Below are 21311 nucleotides of genomic sequence, written 5' to 3' on the forward strand. Positions count from 1 at the left end.
CAGTGAATTTAATTAAATACATTGTGATCCCAATTGATGGTATTCTAATTAGCTGGGACAGGAAAAATCATTCTCCCTCTTTCTCCAAATGAAAACATCTACTCTCTTCTGCAGGGAAAGCATGTCCTTGGCCGACTGGCTTGCCCCGTGGAGTCCTCATCGGCCTCTGCAGCCCCATTCCCTCCTGCTGCGTCTTATTAGGCAGGTTGCAAGGGTGGAATTCTGGGGATGGGCCAGGGCATCTTGGGAGGGAAAGGGTGCCTGGCCAACAAGGTCAGGGCATTGACCCACTCAAGGCCTGGGAAATGACCAGATGGTGTGGAGAAGTCATGGAAGTCAGGACCCAGGACGCTGCTGCTCGCTTTGGGCCCCCGTTTGCTGGAGATGGGACAGCCTGAGAATTACCGAGCTTACGAGATGTGGTGAGAACAGGAGCTGTCACGTGCAGGTAGACCTCAAGAGACTCCAGTTGTGAGTGGAAGTTTGGGTTGGGTATAACCTTTATAAGCAGGTGTTTCCTAGGATGGAGAAATAGTTTATTCTGGACTTCTGTGTGTATGTCTTGGAGAATGAACTTGGAGTGCAAAAGCAAGCTTGGAAGTTTGAATCACGCCTCTGTGCAAGTCTCTGAGAGAGGACCCTAAATGTTCCCTGCACTGGGATCAGTGGGAAAGGCCGTGGCTCTGTTTTCCGCATTTCCTTTTATTCTTTTCTCTACCATTTGTAGCATGTAACCGTTTCCCTTCCAAAGTGGTTCTCACATGGCAGACAGAAGAATTCCTGGTGGCAGTAGAGATTGCCGCTGACACCATGAGTCAAGTGTAGTGGTTTGGGGACATCATCCTTATACAATTATTTTTTAAACAGGAGTCCCCAGTATCATGTTTATTTTAGTTCAGGGTTTATACAGCCCTGTCACCCAGGAACCCATGGATTTGAGGACAAAATACATCTGACATCTGACAACTCCCATCCAACACTTTTTGGCCATGTTATCCTCTCTTCTGGCTCAGAGACTAGAAACCCCAGCTGTTTGGAAAAGAACCCTCACATCCATATTAAAATTGTATGTTTAAGATTCAGAGCTTTAGTGCAAGGAAGTCCTGTTTCATGGGAAAGTAATGAGAACTTGGGGTTAGGGCTTTAATGGTACTTGCTCTGATTTCATAGTTTATGATACCACCAAAACCCCTCGACAGAACTTACTGCTGTAGATGCCATGGGTATTTTCCCTGTTATCGTTCATTCAGTCAGTTTTTGTTGAAACTTTAATGAATGTCATTCTTTTGGTCTTAGTGATCCAAGGCAGCAGTGTCTGGCTCCTGTACAAGTTTCCTCTTCCTCAATCCCAAGCCAAACCCTTGCTCCCAGGAATATCCTGGTGCCGTTTTTGGCTTTTGGGGGCCCCTGTGGAGAAAGTCAGGGAGAAGGAACATGGACGAGCTCATCATTTTCCTTTCCACCTAGCCCATCAGACTCTCCTTCTTCCCAAGGTTGCAACCTCCAGAAAACCTTGCTTTGGTGCTTTCCATTCTCCTGAAACCCTCTGTAAGGAGCCTTATGTCAGAGGCAGTAAATTGAAGATAAACGATTAAAAAAAAAAAGCAGCTCAAATTTATTTCAAGACAAGTCGCTTTATATTTTCGGTTGTTATAATTTGATAGTTAACACTGAGCTTGCTAGTTCTTCAAACTCCTTCTGGTTGTGAGTGTTCTAGGACAGCGATTACGGGGTCGGGGCAGGGAGGGAGGATACTGCTTTGTTCCGAGGCTCTGCACTTGAGTGTGTTAACTCACCCATTTCGAGGACAGAAGGGATTGTTCTCTCTTGGTACCGGTGAAGCCCTTCACTCTGTTATCTGCAAGTTGGCCCCAGAGCAAAAGTGATTATAGTAGTGTAGTTTTTCTACGGCACTCTACTGTTGCATTCCTATTTCCTCTTCCAGCAAGGTCCAAACGTGCTTCTGGAATGTTCACACTTTTTCCGTGAACATAGGATGTGTGCGTGTGAGCACATGAGCCTCAGAGCCATGTCATCCAATGGGAAGTGCTGCCGGGGCCACTGTGGTATTTTCAGTATGAGGCAGAGTGCAGGACATTCTGACTCTTGCGCTTTCTGAGTGTCTCACCGCATAACGTGGACGAGAAGATATCCAGGCAGGACCAGAAACAGTTATCAGGCATGGGCATCAACTAGAACAAGTGTGGGCAGAAACGAGAGGGGCCGGACAAAGAAGTGCTGAGGCATTTATCGTGCGCTCTGTGTAGTTAGTCCCTTGGGCCAGGCTCTGGGGACTAGAGGTGGGGCTGAGGGTGAGGAGAAAGAAGGAAGGACAGGTGGAAACATGAGCCCATAAAATACATGATCTGAATTTCCTCCTCCGAAAGGATGCTGGGGGATGTGAGACCCAGCTTCTCGTTCTCTCTCCCACTAACTAGCTGGGTTACCTTGGGTCAACCACTTAAACTTTTTGGAATTGTTTCTCCTGCTTTATGTGCACCCGATAGAAAGGTTCCCTCTTCCCCTAAAATGAATCATTTGAAATGAAGGAGGCGGCCTTCCTATACCAGGAGCGTGTCAATTCCCTAATTGCTAATAAAAAGGGTCCACAGCTTTCAGCATATTCTCAGAGGCCCCGAAAGGATGTGAACGTTGTGCCTGGATAATCTTGAGGCCTTCTCCTAAATGCAGAAGTCTGGGCTCTGCTAACTGTTTCCGTGGCCTCCACTGTCTTGTGCCCCGGACTTTAGTCCTGTGTGTGCCTGCGTTCTGCCAGCTCTGGGGCTTCCGTGTTCTGAAATCAGAGCACTGTGTTGACACAAACACAGCACCGACTGTAATTTTGACCATCTGAGCACTAAGCCAGATGACCTTGAGCTGTTGACAGGGAAACTAGTCTGGAGAAATTTACTTTTCTGTCTTTTTTTTTTTTTAAGCCAGGGGAAAACCTAATTTTGGGTTCTCCTAATAGTCTGTAGTTCTAAATACAAAAACTTGAGTCATCTTTCTTGTGAAGTAGCCAAACAGCAGCTTTGCCTCTGTGTTACTGACCTGAGATTCTCTACAGGTAAGGTGACTATGTGGGCCATCCTCTGAAACAGGGGCTGGTCACTTTTTCCATAAGGGGCCAGATAATAAGATTTTAGGCTTTGCAGGCCAAACAGTCTCTATCGCAACTGTGGAACTCTGGTGTTGAGAGAGCAGTCATAGACAATACACAAATTAACCGATGTGGCGGTGTTCCCATAAAACCCTATTTACAGAAATAGGCAGCAGGGTGGATTTGGCCTGTGGGCCATAGCTTGCCGACCCCTGTTCTAAATAAAGCAGGACGCTTTGGAGAGTGGAAGGAGGAACCTTTAATTATTGTGCCAGGAAGACCAGTTTTAAACTGGGAGGGTCGGATCCGTCAGCGTTTTCAGCACTCTGACACGTGTGAGGGAGACGGGAACGAGGGTCAGCTTGCTCCCCTGTCCTCACAGAGTGCGGGGGAAGGACCCGCTGGGAAAACCAAGCAGCCCCCATAAGGGATCCTCGGGCTGCCGCCAGGGCATGGTGGGCTTGGAGTGGCTTACCTGAGGCGTGTCCCTCTCTTTCGCCCCTGTAGCACCTGCAGCAGCACGAGAGCGGCGTGGAGGGCGAGAGCTGCTACTACCACTGCGTCCTGTGCAACTACTCCACCAAGGCCAAGCTCAACCTCATCCAGCACGTGCGCTCCATGAAGCATCAGCGCAGCGAGAGCCTGCGCAAGCTGCAGCGGCTGCAGAAGGGCCTTCCGGAGGAGGATGAAGACCTGGGGCAGATCTTCACCATCCGTAGGTGCCCCTCCACCGACCCCGGTGAGTGGTCTCGTGGGCATGGGCGGCCCGGGGCTGCCCGGGCAGTGGCCTCCCGAGGGCTTCGGCTCGGGGCAGCTGGCTGTCACGTCCATGACTAGCCTCACAGCTGACCATTGTGTTCTGAAGGGACACGCAGGGATTGTTGCTTTTCCCATTTTTTAAAGGAACTTAGCACCACACTTTTCTTCAGGTGTCACAAGCCGCTGCCCAGGGAGCAAAAGCCAACAGACCGTGTTTTGTCCCCTCTCCCCACATTCTTCTGAAGTGCGCTCTAGATTCAGTTTTTTGGTTCAGATCGACATAAAGCAGACGCTAAGCTGTGTCTTGCTCAGTATTGAGAATGGGCGCTGTGTGACCTCGAGTCTGGTCGGTAAGAATGAACTTCAAAGAAGATCGAAACATGTGTTTGCTATAAACATTGCGATTGTATTTGAGAGCGACCCAGTTGTTCCTGGCTCAGTGCTGGCTGTTACTTCACAAAGAGGGTGGAGACCTTCCAGGGGAGCTCACCCCGCGCTTCCGCCTCCCACCCTGTCCTCTCACCCGCCGTCCCCTTCTCCTTCCTTCCCCATGGGACTCTCACTCCCACTGGGACCTCACTCAGTAGAATCTCCCCCCTCTCTTATCTTTTTAGCCTTCCAGTCCCTTTCTCTCTGGTCGGGAGCACAGGACAGTCACCTGTCTCTTTAAAAACCATTTATGGTTAAAGCCCTCACTTCATCCTGTGTCCCACTCTCTCTCTCCAACAGCATCTTCAGATTCTTGAAAGAGCACTCTGTGTTGGTCCATCTCCTGTTCACACGTCAGCCTATCATAGCCCGTTTCCTCCCGTCATCAAACCATCCTTGAGAAGGTCACCGCTGACTTCGGATTTTCCGAGCCCAGTGGCTACGTGCTGAGCCTTTTTCTTTCTGTGGTCTTTGAAATTGCTGCCCATTCCCTTCTGGAAGCGCCCCTCCCTGGACGTGTTTCTCTCCTGTCCTCCTGTTGCTCTGGACTGTCTTCCACGCCACCCCCCCACGCCCCCACCCCGCACCCCGGCTCATGGCCCTCAGGCTGCCCTACGTGCCGTCATCACCTGGGCACTAGGCCTGGCCCTTGGCTCCCAGCCTCTTGAAACTTTGTCTCCTGGTGTTGGCACGTGTGCCCTTCACACAGCTTCCTGGACCTCTCACGGGCGCCACCTCATACACGCTGGGCTCACAACTTCCCCTGCAGACCTCTTTCTCCTTCCGATGGCATGCTGTCGAATGACCTAGCCGGGCTGCAGACTCAGGCCTTTTGGTGTCTCCATCGCCTGCCGCGTCCTCTCGGCCTCTCACGTGTTGTGGCCACGTGGGGACTTTAATCCTAATATTATCATTCACGTTTTTATGAAGTTTTTAAAGGCAAAAAGTTATATAAACCTTACTGTGAAAAATGGCATAGCCCCCGCCAGTCCCATTCCCCAGAGCATGACCTTTCAAGTTTAATTGTTCCTTTTGTTACTTATTTCCATATTTCTTAACGAGCTTCTACTACTATTTCTTGATCAAAAAAAATTTTTTTGGTAAGTTGTACACATTATCTATTGGCTTTCTACTCCAGAAGATGTTGATTTTCCTGGTATGCCGTTGCGCAAGCTCACACACTCATACCACTCACACACATACCCTCCCATAATCCATGCACACTCTCTCATACACATACACACCCAGACACGGTACCCACACACCCCAGCGCCCTACACACTAAGTCTTCCCCTCCCTTCATCGTCCATTATGCTTAAATAATAATTTGGGGGCATATTAAAATTCAGTGTTTTCATTACTCTGACTCTATAAATATTAATCACAGCTGAGCCATGTCGAGTTTTATAATTTCATTTACCTTCTTGTACAACTTTTTTGTTTCCCCTGGTTTTCTAGGTACCTACGATTAATTCATGGCTGGCTCTCTGCCAGCGTAGACATTTTCTCATCTCCGAAGGCTCTGCTGTATCAGTTTCTCTGTTAGCTTCATTTCCTCCAGGAGACATCCCTCCCGAGCCCTTATGGACCCCTCTGCCCATGGCTCTTGTCTCCGTCACCTGGCTGTAGCTTTGCTCCCTTTTTCCATATAAACGAAACCGGATTCTTCAGTGGTGGGATATACCAAAATTGGAGAATGCTTCCCCCCCCTGCTAGTGTAGGATTATCACAGAGGAGGGGCCCGTCCTCCCGGCAGTCAGTCTGAAATGTTGCTTCGGGAAAGTACTGTGTGGGTACCAGGATGATTTTTGTCACCTCCAGGTCGCTGCAAGACTGATTGTGCCTTCCCATGTGTATGGTAAATGCCCCTTTGGGTTAAAGTTCAGTCTTAATCTCTGGGGCTTGTGCTTCGTGTCTGACCCCATGGCTCTGCATGTGAGCCAGGGACGGGGCCCAGCACCCCCAGACGTGCCAGTGCCATCTGGCTGTGGGAGTCCCTGCTCCCCACTGGGGCATTTTGGCCTGTTGGAGCCTGCCATTCCCCATTATTCTGCTATTAAGTCATTTCACAGGATTCTCTTTCCTCTGCCAATATACTCAGACCTATTTATTTCAGGGTTTAAAAATTTTTTTTTTGCGAGCTCTGCACACATCATTGTTTCAATCTTCCGCTAAAAGCTGGTCCCTTTCGCCCCTCAATTCTTCCTTTCACTCTGCTCAGAATTCCCTTTTTATTAATGAGGTGCCCCAAACTAAATAGTGTACAGCTGCCATTTCACCCGGGGTCTATGGACTGGAACAAACAGTTCCCTGTTTTATAATGTAATACTTCTATTTATGCAGTCGCTCTGGAATTGCTTTCTTACACCATTGCCTTCTGGGTTTCTCTCATTTAATGCGTATTAGGGTTTTTTTTTTCCTCCTCCCGAAGTGTATGAGCAACTTTAGTCTAGATGATAGACTTCCTTTCTGTATTTCAAAATCCTTTTGTATTGTCTTTGGCCTGGAGTCATGTTTTTGCTCTCCACCCACCTCCCTCCCAACCCTGCGCCCCTCCCACTCATACGCTCTAGCTCTGTTTATTTATACTCTTTACTAATGACAAAAGGGACAAATTATTAGACAATACTCATATTGGCATTAACAGTAACTCGGTTCCGTTTTAGAAACTCATTTAAGATAACTCATCTTATATATTTTAATATATCCTTTTCCCTCCCGCCGGGAATTGACTGTTAAAAACTTCTTGGAAGAACGTCTTCAAGAAAAGGGACGTTGTGGGCCTAGTAGAGTTAAGACATTGAAAGTCATCAGCTTCAAGTTTTGTAAACACAAACTTTATAAAATACAGGCATACCTCGTTTCACTGTGCTCCACATGCTTCATTCTTTTACAAATAGAAGGTTTGTGGCTGACCTGCATGGAGCAAGTCTGTGGGCCCCATTCTTCCAACAGCATTTGCTCACTTTGTGTGTCTGTGTCACATTCTGGTAATTCTCGCAATATTTTAAACCCTCCACCAGCAAAAAATATTACAGCCCCCCGAAGGCTCAGAGGATGGTTAACATTTTCTAGCAATAAAGTATTTTTTAATCAAGGTAGGTACATTTTTTAGACATCATGCTGTTGAACACTTACTAGACTACAGTATAGTGTAAATGTAACTTCTATGCACCCCGAGAAACCACAGAATTCGTGTGATTCGCTTTATTGTAATACTCGATTTATCGCAATGCTCTGGAGCCGAACCTGCAGTATCTCTGAGGTATGCCTGTCTTCCCAGTTTTCTCCCCTGGAACGTAAGGATTGGGTCACTAATCTTCAGCTGGAAACATCATTCATGTAGCATAAGGTGGCCTCAGGGAATCTTTGGGCACCTTTCAGGAGCCCTGCCTGTTCTGACTCTAAGCCGCGTATAAACGGTGGCGCTGTCTAGGGTTTTCGTTCCTGGTATTCTGTCATCATCTGGTTAAACGATGGTTTTCTCTCTCCTTTCCTTCCTTTTCTTTCCTCCTGTCTCGTCCACATACCAGAAAGTTTTACACAAAAGCCATCAGGAATAACTTCCTTTCCTTCTCTGAGCCCAGGACCTCAGACCCCAGTCTCCTGCCGCCTTCTGCAGGTGGCAGGGCTTCCCTTGCTGAGGCTGATGGAGTGGACTCTACCATGGATTCTTCCCAGTGGGTGACAGAAGTATCACTTCTTCAAATCTTACTTGTTAACTTAAGCCCACGTGTTTTCCAATCAGTCAGGCTTACCACGTAGCCTGCCAGCCCACGTGGAAGTGTAGAGAAGGAGAAATTGTGAAGGTCTCCTCTGCCCTTCAGAACTTGTGGCAGTGGCCAGGACTTACACCCATCATGGGCCCTCTAACCCCTTGAGAGGCCTCATGACCAGACGTAAAGCGTCTAGGTCCTGCCCTGCTGCACCAAAGGACTGAGTCTCGGTTGCTGACCATGTGCTGATAAGAAGTCCACCCTCCCTTACATGGTCCTGCTTGTGGGCAAGCTTCACCCTTACATCAGTGGGCAGGCTGAGTCCTGTATTATATTGTCTTTAACCGAGTGTGATGGGCTTCGTCCTTGCTACAGACATACATGCGCGCACGCACGCGTGCACACACACACACACGCGCGCGCGCGCACACACACACACGGCCTTCCCACTTAAAAAAGCATGTCTTGGAATTATACATCTCAGAGAAAAGAAAGTGACCAAACTAGATGAGGTTCACTGCATCCCCACATTTTTTGTGTGTGACCTGGCCTTTCAGTTCGTGGCTTGAGTGTATTTTCTGCAAGAGCAAGTGTTCTCCTGACTTTGTTGGGATTTAGCCTTTCTGTTTCATCCCCACACACAGATAAAGGAAGAGAAAGCCTGTTGTTGTGGCCACACCCTGGGTTATATCTCCCAGTGCTGGCTTCGGCTGTTTGCTTCCCCTTAGTTGACCAGAAGCTCTTGAAAGATGGAAAGCTCTCGTAGGTGGATCGTGTGTAGGATCAGCTTCCCTGTTTGCTTATTAAAAAGGCATTTCTGGCTCCCGGGTGAAACTGTAGTTAATTTCACTCTATCAGTGCCCTGGGCTTCCAGAAGACAAGAGGTGCTTTGTGTTTCTGTCCTCAGCCTTCCTCTCCTTTTCCTCCTCCTGTTTCTCTTACCCTCGCCTTAACTACTTCTTTCACGGAGACGTCAACCTCCGAACATCGCACAGAAGTAATTAAATGATTCTTCATTGAGCACCTACTGTGTGTGAGACTTTGAGTTGGGAGCACAGCTGCTGCTCTCCTCTCAGCTCTTGGTGTGGGTCCACTGCATAATACGCCAGCCCAGGCATCCGGGGCAACTGGACGGTGGCTCAGTTTACAGAGGGCGCGCTCATTCAGAGTTTAGGGGAATATTTTGCTTGGAGCGGAAGACGGCGGCCTCCTTCACTGACACATCTTTGGTGCTCAAGGTAGTGAATTCCTGGGGTCAGGGAGGCAGACACAGCTGGCCAAGTGATGATGTGGTTTTGGTGACAGCCTTTACTGGAACACTCACCGGCTTCACTTGATGGGTTATTTTTTTGAACCAACTTCCAGGGAGTTCTGCTTAACTCATACAGTTTAAGAGAATAAGAAAATGTACTGTTTTCCACTTTCTCATTTGTTTTTGTTTTGATTTTTCAAAATTGGCATAAGGCTGCCCTCTGAATATGAAGTGCATTTTTTTTTTGTAAATGGCTAAATTATATGCAATTTCAGTGTCATTCTTCTTATAGCACTAAAATATGTTGTGGCCAGTTCTGAAGCACTGTTTTCATAAAACCAGCACAGTTATGCTCTTTCCTTTTTCCTTTTGACTGTGTGTCTTGTCCATGGGGTTTGGGAAAAAGTAGGATAAAGTATTTCTAACTAGAAAAGTTAAATGGAAAAAGAATGTCAGAACAAATTGGGGTGACTGAAAATTTAAGCACTCATGGAGGAGTAGAGAAAATATGACTTTATCTGTTTTAAATCCATTCGCTGATGAAGGACTATTGGGATAGGATTGTGAATTTCAGTGTGCTTTTTTAGATAAAGGACATCATTATGTATCGACATGAAAAGAGAATATAATATTGTTAAATGAAAAATGGAGTTTACAGAATAGGGTATAGTTTGACTCTAATTTTTTTAAAGCTTTTGAACTAACCATTCTAAGCATAGTTTGTAATTGGCATATCTGGCTGTTTCATGGGTGGGATCTGAGTGTCATGCACATGGCAAGAGCTCAGATAGTGGTGGAGCTCATTGACAGAGCTATTAGCAAAATTGCTCACAGGAAACCAAGGGGTGAACCTTGGCTGTCTTTTGTTCATGGTGATAAGTTTTCCGTTTGCCGGTATAAAGTATACGTCGTTTGATTACTGTCTGATTTGCTTGCATTTTGCACCTACATGAAGAGCACTTCTTAGGGTGTATACTGCCTTGTTTTTTCGTTGGAACAGAGTTCCTGATTTGCCTTAATTAGTCCTCTAACAATCTACAAAGGTCAGCGCCAATTGCCTGTTCATTTACATTTGTAATTGTGATGGCTTCTGATTACGTATTCCTTGTTTTAGTCCTTCCTCTAAGTATATGCTAGTGTGTCCTCCCCTCCTCCCACACGTGTGTGCATGCCTAGGCGTGCATGTGCACACGCACACACAGGCACCCACACCCCAGGCCAGTGTAGAAGCTAAGGATCTGTCTCTCCATACAAAACAGCTTTGTAGTGATGGCACTGTCTTCCCTGGAACGCCAGAGTCTGTTATGAAGAGGCATCTTGGAGAGGCTGTTGCTTCTAAGCTAGGAATATAATGAAGCCAGAGTCAGGGAGATGACGTGGATACCAGGCAAGAAGTCCAAGAGCCGTTATCTAGGAGCTTTCTTGCACTGGGGAATTAAGGACAGTTAAGGTTTTCTGCTTGCTCTCTGCAAAGCGTGCTAATGATCTGGTGTGTTGGAAGGTGGACATGTGCGGGGTGCTGGTTCACTGCTGTCCCGTGCTCCTGGTCTGGAGGGGTCCCTCTGGAGAGGATGTGACATCACCAGGATAGTCCTTGGGCAGTGGATCCAGGGTCTACGACCTCCCACCTACTCTGTTTCCCTTCTGTCTTCTCCAGAAGAGACGAGCGTCTGCACCAAGACATTCCACCTTTTAGAAATTATCTGAGATCAGGCTGCAGTAGCCTGAGTTGCAGTGATTATCATTTATTCGCCCTTTGATACTCTGGATCCACCATTTACTAGTTGCTTTATTTTCATGGGAGGTTCAAAGCTGTCGAGGTTTTTTGGTTTTATTTCAGTATATAGCCCTGGAGCATACATTGCCTATATATTGGGCTGTATGTATGGCTAGACATTGCCTGCCGGTTAGCCCTGTCCTCAGTTGGGGGCTCTAGTTGTCTTGCATGCTGTCCCCTTGGGTAGGTAGCCACCCTGCGCTGCCCACTCTGAGAGGTGGCAACACTGTGGCTGCTCCCTTCCAGGGAGGGTGATACCAAGGGGCACAGCAAAAAGATAAAAGAAAAAAAGGCGCCGCTGATGGTAACTGGAATTAGGAGAGACTGGGGGTCCTTTTGGAGGGGGGATATTGAGGGTGAGCATTAGGGGTCTCCTGCTTAGGGCTGTGAGCATGTCAGAGAGCCCAGAAACACAGGGATCCCCAAGGGAGACAGAGAATGTCATGACACACCAAGTAGCACTTCAGTGAAACTTTTCTGCCAAGTCACCTTTGAAAGGGGTATCCAAGGAGCTTGAAAGTTTGCATCTTGACAGATGAACATGGGTAGCTAGCCAGTGAGTCGGTGTTTGCGCTGGGCTGGGGTTAGGGCTGTGCACCTGGATTTCATGTGGGTTGGGGATGGCGGTAGCAGGATGGGGCGGTCATCATCTACTGTCCTCCGCCACGTGGGCAGACCCTCATCCCAGCACTTCACGCCTCCTGTGTTGCCCAAATGTAGTTTTTCAAGAGAAAGGAAGATTTGTACTTGTTTTGCCTTTAGGAATGTCTAAAGAATCCATTTCTTGGGCTAGTTACATTAAACTTGTTCCTGACCTTGGCAGGGGGCCAGGGAAATAGAACATGCATCTGTCTCTTTGCTTACAGAAATAGCTCAAAGCCTTCTTCTCAGAGTTACAGATGTTAAAAGGAAGAAGCCCCTTCAAACTGTGACCCAATTAGGAGAATTATAATAGTCCCACATGATTTTTTCAAACATTGACTAGCAGTGGAAAGTTTTCTGGCCTCCCAAATCAGAATAAGCACTGTCCGGAGTCCCTTGGTCGTTGGGTTTCTAGATCCCTTGAGAGCAGCAAGGAGGCTTCTCCAGATTCTCTGTCTGCCCGTTCTGCACGGCAGCCACAAGCCCCCTGTGGCTATTTAAGTTTAAATTAATTAAGGTTAAATAAAAATTTAAAATTCAGTCTCTCTTGTCATACTAGCCAAATTTCAAGTGCTTCTTAGTCACATGTGGTTCATGGCTACCTTGGTGGACAGAACAGATTTCTAGAACAGTTCAGAAGGTTCTGATGGACAGCGCTGGCCGGCTGTGAGGGCGCATGACACACTTACCCTGGCTTTGGGTTCCACTGGGATCCTGCAGGTCCAGGCTGGGTTTGGGCTGCACTTTCCAACTCTTTGGCTTCCGTTTTAAAGAATATGGTGCCTACCTGCCACCTGCTTTCTGCCGGGCTGCGTAGGGTGTGTTCTTTATTGCTTTCCCATTTCTCTTTTTGCTTTTTTTTTTCCCCTCAGTTTTTCTCAGTATGGGAGAAATACGTTTTCAAATAGGCTCTTACTTTGGGTTTTGCCACTTTAGCCTAATCCATTAGCAGTTCTGAGGGAGCTGGGAAGGACTTTGTAAAGATGTATCCTTCAGAGTGGTTGTTAAAGGGCTTTGTATAGTTTTTTTTTTTTTTGTATAGTTTTTTTTTTATAGTTTTATACCTCAAGACTATATCTTGAGACCTTTTGTGTGTTTGTTAATAAAAAGAGCTATTTATTGCTTTTAAAAGATCCTTGACTTCTGCTCTAATTAGAATATTAAAAATTGGACAGTATGCGATTTTTCTTGGAACAGGCCTGCCTGTTGTTTTAACTCAGTTTTATCCGGATCTGTTGCCCTCTCATGAAGACACAAAAAGAATCTATGTGCTTTGCTCTCACCATTTTCCTTGGGTTAAAATCCTCTGCTTAGGACAGAGTTTGTCCTTTCAGACTGCCTTAGTGTGCTTAGAGCTGCCATAACAAAATACCATAGGCCGAGTACCTTAAACAACAGAACTTAATTTACTCCCAGTTCTGGAGGGTGGAAGTCCAAGGTGTTGGCAGGTTTTGTTTCTCCTGAGGCCACTTTCCTTGGCCTACAGACGGCTGCTTCTCTTCTTCCATGGTCTTTGCTCTGTGCTCAGCCCTGTGTCTCTCTGTATGTCATAACGTCCTCTTCTTACAAGGACATCAGTCGGGGTGAGCCCTAATCCAATCTAACACTCATTTTTAACTTAATCACTGCCTTAAAGGTCTTTCTCCAAATACAGTCACATCTGAGGTGTTGGGGGTTAGAGCTTCAACATATGAATTTGGGGAACACATTTCAAGCCGTAACATTGACTCTCTGACCTCTGAGGCCAGTGTCTTGTTTCTTTATCTGTGGTCCTTTTGGATGTGGAAGGAGAGCAGGAGGTGGAGGTGGGCGCAGAGGCGGAGGGCGGTGGTGAGACCCTGGACGCGGCCCTCGCGCAGCATTGTCAGGACCTGCTGGTCCCTCCGTAGCTTCCTGCTCCCAGCCCTTGGTCCTCGGTCAGGGCCTTGGCCTGTGAAGAAAAAACAGAGCAAGCTTCCTGGCAGAGGACTCCAGAGGAGTCCCCTTGTTAGATCAGGCAAGGGGTCAGAGTGCTGTGCCCACTGAGCTCGTCGAACCAGGAGTCTTTTCTCACCTGTCCTGACACAGCCTCTGCTCAAACCTTCCACTGATGGGCCCCAGGGGCACAGCCAGCCCCATGTAGGGATAGTCTCGTGCCTGTGAAACTTGGCAGTCTGCGCCTGGGGACAGCTTGCCCTTGTCGAGGGTTCTCCAGTAGGCTGTCACGTATGAGGCTCTTGTGGGAGGATCTATGGCAGTAGCGACTCCTCTCTTTTACCCACTGGTGCTTTCAAGGACAAGCACAGCTCCCTTGTGGATTTGTGGGTGGTGTTCAGTGGCCCTGTTTGGTTTTTGTCCTGGCTGGAGTGAGTGCCCACCCCCGCCCCCTAGACCTTTCCACCTTCTACGACCTGCTTTGGTAGAGAATTCTACATGGTGTCTATTGGTTGGGCTTCCATCCAAAGCATTTTTTCGGTTGCCGGAAGTACCTGAAGGACTCTGACTCCATGTGGTTTTTACCTTATCTGTGTCAAATCCTCCAGGATAAAGGCCCCAGTGTGTGAGTTTTCACCCTTTTCATTTCGGGCCCACCCCTCACATGTGTCCATAGGGCAGGTACATCCTCTTCCCCAACCCTCAGCTTTCCCAGATGCGAATCTGGGATGCAGGTTTCACGGCCGACCTCCAGAAGGGCCTTCCTCTGCAAGAGTGTAAAGCAAGGCATGTTCACTGCTTCTCAGCCATCGTAGGTCTCAAGTCTCCAGGTTCCCCCCGTTCCAGACTGTGTGCTCAGTGCCACGTGTGACTAGGAGCTGCCGTGTTAGTGCAGACAGAAGGAAGAACGTCCTTCGGGACGTTCTCATGGGTGGTGCTGCTGTAGACAGAGGCTCAGGGCAGCGCTCTTCCCGTTGTGTCCTGCCTCCATCGTGTGGGCTGACGACCTCATCCAAGGGACAAGCAGTGCTTTGTCCCAGGGACAGGCTTCTTCGTATCCAGAAAGGAGTATAATCCACTGCCGGGTCCTCTCAGGGTAGAAATGAAGAAACCCGTCAGACAGGTGAGAGAAGGGGCAGCAATTATCTGTGACTCTCCAGCCAGCAGAGTTTAAGCCTTGGTCTTCTCCGAGAACTGGAAATGGTGTGCGCGGTTTTCCTAATATTCAAAACCCTTTTGTGATTTTCTTGTGTGAGTCAACCCAGGAAGGACTGAGAAACCACACAGAATGGAGAGGGCAGCCCTGCCCTGGTGGGCTTGGGTGGGAGTCTGTACCGGGAGCTGTGTGAGGCACTGAAGTGATGAGGGTGTGGCCCGGCCATGGACCAGGCAAGCTTGTGTCCGCCCCAGACATTTTCATGCTGATACTGCGGTAGATGTGAGCTGGAATTTGGGTTGGTGGGTCTTGAATTATTAACAAAACAATGAAGTCTGTGTAGGCAGTTAAATTTAGAACAAAATCAAAATTGGGGCCGTGATTTTTGACAAAGGGAGGGAAATGAGGTATCAGGAGGATGGGCAAGTGCTGAAGAGTTTGGAAATGAAGAGGCGAAGATGAGGCCCAAGTAGGGAACAGGCAGTATCTGACTTGCCTTGCTTCTTTTTTTTTTTTTTTTTTTTTTTTTTTTGGCGATACGCGGGCCTCTCAGTGTTGTGGCCTCTTCCATTGCGGAGCACAGGCTCTGGATGTGCAGGCTCAGCGGCCATGGCTCACGGGGCCCAGCCACTCGGGGCATGTGGGATCTTCCCGGACCGGGGCATGAACCCGTGTCCCCTGCACCGGCAGGCGGACTTTCAACCACTGCGCTGCCAGGGAAGCCCTGCCTTGCTTTAGAAGAGAACCACGGCAGGGGAAGAAGCGACTGGTTTGAGTCCAGAAGTGGAGCTCTTTAATCCTGTATGCATGGGCGTGTCCTTAGTATGGCCACACGCCACTCTAGGCTCTGGGAAAGCCACTCTAGACTCTGGGAAAGCCGCCGGCAGGGAGAGAATGCAAAGTCTGGACTTTGCCCTCTAGTAAGGGGGAGACAGACAGCAGATAAAAAAGTAGATGATGTCAGGTGTGCAAGGTGCTATAAATATAGAGCGAGGCGGGGCAGGGTGTTATATAAGGCGCTCCGGGGAGGTGACAGGTGACATCGGAGCTGAGCGGGAGCGGCCCTGGCAGAGGGCCCAGCAAGTGCGCAGCCCCTCGGCTGATTGGAGGAGCAGCGGGGAAGGCGGGCAGAGGGCTGGCAGGCTGGGAGCTGTGGTCCAAGCAGCCCGGTCCTGTGGACCCTGGCAGGATGCAGGGGGATTTGGAATTTGCTCCCATCAAGATGGGAAAGGTCAGAGCAGGGGAGTGACAGTGCAACTTCCACTATTCTGGTTACCATGGAAACTGACTTGCATGTCCACTGTCGTACAGATGTGAATTGTCTCCCTCCCCATCACCCCCAAGTAAAGGAGCCCCTCAGGCAGGGAGGAGAGGGGGCACCACAGGGTGCAGTCTCTGCAGGGTGCTTGTGAGCCAGGATGACTGCAAGTGGAAGGGGCTACGTTGACCTTGAACTGCGATCAGAGTAGCTCTTTGGAGTTCTCTGGTTTAGCCCAGGGGTCAGCGGTTTTTTCATAAAACAAAATCCACTTGTGGTGATTCATCACGCAAGTGTGAAGCACAGGACAGACTCGTGTCCTTTGGACTCGAGGATGAGCTGTCTCTACTACAACATAAACACCATATGTGAAGAGTGAGAAACTGGCTCTGGTCGGGGTATGTGTTAGGATGACTAGAGCGAAGTAATAACCTTCCATCTCCTCCTGCCCTCTACCTTCTGATAGGCGTTCATATTCCACACAGCGTCTCGGTGTGTCAGAGGGTGATGTGTATTTCCTGGACAAGAATTCCATTTCACTAGTTAGTGTCATAATCCAGAAAGTGTGCAGTGCCCTAACACCTGTGTTCTCTTGGTGTCCCTGGTGCTGCGTGTCCAGAGGTCATTATCCCGTCCTGGGTGGCTGATGACCTCGCTCTGACTTGCGTGTCTAGCCAGCTTTGACAGACAGGCCTGATCTAATTCTGCAGCCATTTTTTCTCTCCGTGGACATGTGTCCAGATCTGAAGACTTCCTTAGAACCCATAAGACCAGGAAGATTTGTGCCCTACTATACTGTTTTTTCCTGGGCTTGCTTTAATCAGGAATGCAGACTGGGGTGTGTGTGTATTTCCAGTAGATGGTATGCAGGTGCAGGGCCTTCATTCCCTTCTATGAGGCAGTATTACACGGCTAAGTAAATTTAAAATGGGAAATAGTGATTCTTTTTCAATAACGGGGGTCACTCCTCCCCGCTCGCGGTCCTGGTCCCTTTGGGATTGTCAGGCTCGCATTGAAAGGGCCCTGGAGGGAAGGATGTTGGTATATATCCTGGATATTTGGAAAGAAAGTTTCAGCCACACCTGGCTGCCGTGTGTGAGGACAAATCTAATTTATTTTAAAAATCTGGCCACAGGCAGCCTTTTCTGTCTGTTTCTTTTGGGCAGGGAGGGGGGACCTGGATTGAAAAGCAGCAGTAAGCTATGGTTTGCATTTGTTTTCTTCCAGATTTGACCAGCCAGCAGAAGAGAGATTATCTCTAACGGATATGAAAGGTTTAATCATTTTAATTTTGTTTTTATTAAAGTTTATCATAACTTTTTCCCCCAACGTGCCCTGGTAGAACAGAGGGGAGAGAAGAGGAGGTAATATAAATACACACAAACCCCCAAGCACTTGGTTAATAAACTCTCTAAGGGGACGGCCACGTGGGGAGGAAGTGGCTGCGTGGCTGGGGACGGTGGTCTGACCGGGGCATGCCGTGACAACCCTGAAACGTGGCCGGCATCTCCCAAGCTTCCCGGCCCCCTCCAGCAGACACTTGCCATGGGGAGCTCTTGGTGTTCATTAAAGAGAGAGAGAGAGGAAGCTTCAACTCTTGTCTTACTTTATCATGGTTCTCAAATGGACTGGATCCCCAAGCCATTTCTAGCTATAAAGAAGCCTAAATTTATAGAGAATAATAGAATTTGCTTAGATTCTTCTACCCCTTATCATAACAATGAAATGTATGAACCTGGATATTCTGAAGACTTACTTTAGGTCAAAATCCCTGAGGTGTTGTGTGTGTTTTATGAAACAGCAAAGTTGGGATAAAAATAGTCTTTAGTTTTGGGGGTAGGAAAACTGTCCTATATACATGATGGTGAAACAGAGCAGGTAGGATCCTAGAGGAACGGGACTGTTGGCTAAGTTTCCGTTTAGGGCAATAAAAGAAGCTTGTTTCAAAGTGAATTGTCCCAAATCACCTGGGTGTGGACTGGAGTCACCCCTGGCCTCAGCTCAGTCTTCCCTCGCCTCTGTGACTGGAAAGCCCCATGGAGGCATGACTGTTTGGAATCCCATCACCTAGACCAGGTGGGATGTTGCATGGCCTGGGAATGATGAGATTGTGTTCACGCCTGTGTTCTCATCGAGGCTGGAAATTGGACTTGCACACTTCAGCCATTTTTTTAAAGCAGTGGGATGAAAGCATTGTCATCTCCTTAAACCTGACTTAAGCAGGTAGCTCACTTAACCTTAATACATACCAGTCTTGAAGTTCTGGGATACGTTCAGGCTTTACAGTACTTTCTCTGCCATTGTTGGGTGGTGGGTGGTTCATTAGTAGAGAAGCAGCTTTCCTAGTGGGGGCTGAGACTCCAGTTCCTCGAATCAAGCAGAAACTGCACTGAGGAGGGTTCGACCCAGCCGCTAGCATGAGTGAATGACCTGGCCCCTGGCAGGCCGTGTGGGCTGTCACATGCTCCATACAGGTTCCCTTGGGGTCTGCGGGCTTCCATGAGGAGCTGTGTTGGGTGGAAGGCTTCCCAAACCAAGTGTGTCTTCTGAGAAGGAAAGCCCGAGCCAGAGACTGTCCCAGGTTTGCAGGGACCTGTTGTGCCCAGCAGGCTGTGTCCGGCAGGAGAGTGTCAGTGACAGTGCAGCAGCCTGTCACTTTGGAATTGTCTTATGAGAGTGACTCGAACCAGTGAGGGGCAGCTTTCGTGGTCACTGTCAGCTGGGGTTGTGTGAACAGTAGAAATGCACAAACGCAGGCCCGAGTCATTCCCTGCAGGCTCTTACCCACAGTTTAGGCAGCCCTCCATGAGAGGAGGAGAGACCTGGCTATTCCACAGAATTTCTAGTTTGTATGTGAGATCTTAGTCTCATATTTTCAAAGCTGTGTAGACTCTGAAGACAGTAGAAGGTGGGGAAACAAAAATACATCTCTTCTTTTATCTCACAGCATTCAGCTGTGAGTTGCAGAGGCACCCCAAGAGTACTTACATGAATTAGGGGCTTCATGTTCCCTCACACAAGCAGACTTGGGAGGAGAGCAGTCAAGTGCAGGAGTGAAGGCCGCACAGGGTCAGCAGGGACCCTGCTTCCGCCCATCTTTCCACACAGCTGTCCTCATCGTCTCAGGATGGCCGCTCCATCTGTGCTCTGGGCGGGAGGAAGCGGGAAGGGGAAAGCACAGGCACCACCTGAATTCGATTCTTCAAAGAGCTTTCCCCAAAGCATCACCCAGTTCCTTCCTCCTGCATCTCATTGGCTGGAACTTGGTCACGTGACACACTCTGGGCACAGAAGAAACTGGGAGATGCAGATTTTAACTGGGGGTATTGCCGCCCCGAATTAAAGGAGTGCTCTGTCACAAGGAAGAGCAGTTATTGGGAAGGCAGATAGGAGCCTCTGCCATACATCTTTTAAAAGATAAGGAGGGGATTAAGTCAACTGTATTATGAAAATGTGGTGGAAATCTGGGTAGCCACTAGGAATAATGTTCTTGATTAATATTTAAGGATATCAAAGAAAGTTCAATAGACAGGGAAGCAAGACCCCAAATCATATATAATTGTCCTAGTTTCCTTTAAAGTATATATGAATATATTGAGGTGTTATCACTGATTATGGGCGATTTTTACTTCCTTCACACTTTCTGTATTTTCAAGATTTTCAACAGTAGGCACTTATTGCTTTTATGATCGGGGAAAAAAAGGCAAACTTTAAGTGTAAGGAATAGAGAAGTTGGTAATTACTATCTCGTATATGAAATATACTTGATGGAAAAAATAAAATGAGTAATAAAGGGGAAAATCTATAAACCTGTAGTGATAATGGAATGATGATGAGTAACTGTAGTGCTACGGCTTCATCAAGAACAAATCCCATCATACTAATAAGATAAAAGGAAATAATGTATGTCAATCCTCATTGCAAAGGGAAGTTGTATTGTGCAAATGCAAACTTATATTCTGGAGGCTTTAAATGTACTTCAGTAACGTTCAACATCCTCTCCAAGCATCGTTTCAAGGTGACTCAGGGGCCATTCTTTCCCCCATTTTTGCTCTGGAAAAACTGGGGCGTGTTGAGCTTTTCAGTTGTTTAAGCCCCTGTTAGTGTAAACACTAGTTTCTGTGGAGAAGTATGAAAGAATAGGAGAAATGACCCCTGCCTCTTGTCTTTCGGGAGGATTTCACTCACACACACACACACACACACACACACACACACACACACACACACACACACACACACACACGATTAACACAGTTCAAGATGATCCATGGTAATCACTAGATAGTAGGGCAGGGCAATTGAAGATCCTGGGCCTTCTGAGGTGTGAGGAATTCTTGGGTTGAACGACTAGGGAAGCTCCAAGAAGCAAGCGGACCTGTTCCCGGTAGAGTAGGATTCTCGGCATTCTGGGCGAGTTCAGGAGTTTGGTCGGGGGCCAGGGAGCCAGGCGATTCAGCCAGACAAAGCACCCTGGGCAAGGACCACCAGCTGTAGACCCATTTCCTTCCATCATTTGTATCTAGCTTCCTGCGCTCTCCCCTCCGCCACGCCAATCTGCCCCTTTGAGAGACAGATAGGATTGCAAGTGTGAATATCATAGGTGTATTAAAAACAAATACATCAAAACTACTGTCTTTTCCATAACCTCCTTATCCGATTCTGAGCCTAAAGAGAAATGTTTACATGTGTTGAACCCTGACTAAAAGAAAGACTAATAAGCAGGGATAATATTATTGATTTCTGGGCTATATGTGTTGAGGGGAACTGCAAATGCTGGTGAAAGTTTTGTTTTTATTTAACATTTTCATTAGTAACTTGAAAACAAATAGTAAATGAAATTTGCATACAATCTAAAATATTTATGCAGTAATGTGTGTAATTGCCAATATTTAACACAAAAATATACATAATTGGACTAGAGATGTTAGGAATCTTACTGTATTTTATTTTCAATTTGTAGGTTTGTTTCGTCCATGGTTGTTCAGCAGTTAGTTGTGATTTTGGTGTTTTTGTGAGAGGGGGTGAGCTCATGTCCTTCTACTCTGCCATCTTGTCTCCACCTCTCAATTTGTACTTTTTAAATGTTTTTATTTTGATGTAATTGCAGACTTACAGAAAAGTAAAGAGTAAAAAGAATTCCCATATATCTTTACCCAGATTCCCCAAATGTTAACATTTTAGCACATTTGCTTTCTCAGGCTCTCTTGCTCTCTCACACACACTTACTATCTACATACCTATGTAGGTCAGATACACACACACACACACACACACACACACACACACGGAGGTATACACATTGTTA

General features: G+C 47.6%; 1 protein-coding gene across 2 annotated transcripts in view; it reads left to right on the forward strand.

Moving 5' to 3' along the window:
* The window catches only part of ZFHX3 (zinc finger homeobox 3), a 252158-nt gene that overhangs the window by 145930 nt on the left and 84917 nt on the right, over positions 1-21311 (forward strand). For both annotated transcript variants that reach the window (XM_060288472.1, XM_060288473.1), the window contains one exon: positions 3608-3839. In XM_060288472.1, the coding sequence (XP_060144455.1) occupies positions 3608-3839 (232 nt within the window). The remainder of the gene's footprint in view (positions 1-3607; positions 3840-21311) is intronic.

The sequence above is a fragment of the Globicephala melas genome, chromosome 19, assembly GCF_963455315.2.
Source record: "Globicephala melas chromosome 19, mGloMel1.2, whole genome shotgun sequence".
NCBI lineage: Eukaryota > Metazoa > Chordata > Mammalia > Artiodactyla > Delphinidae > Globicephala > Globicephala melas.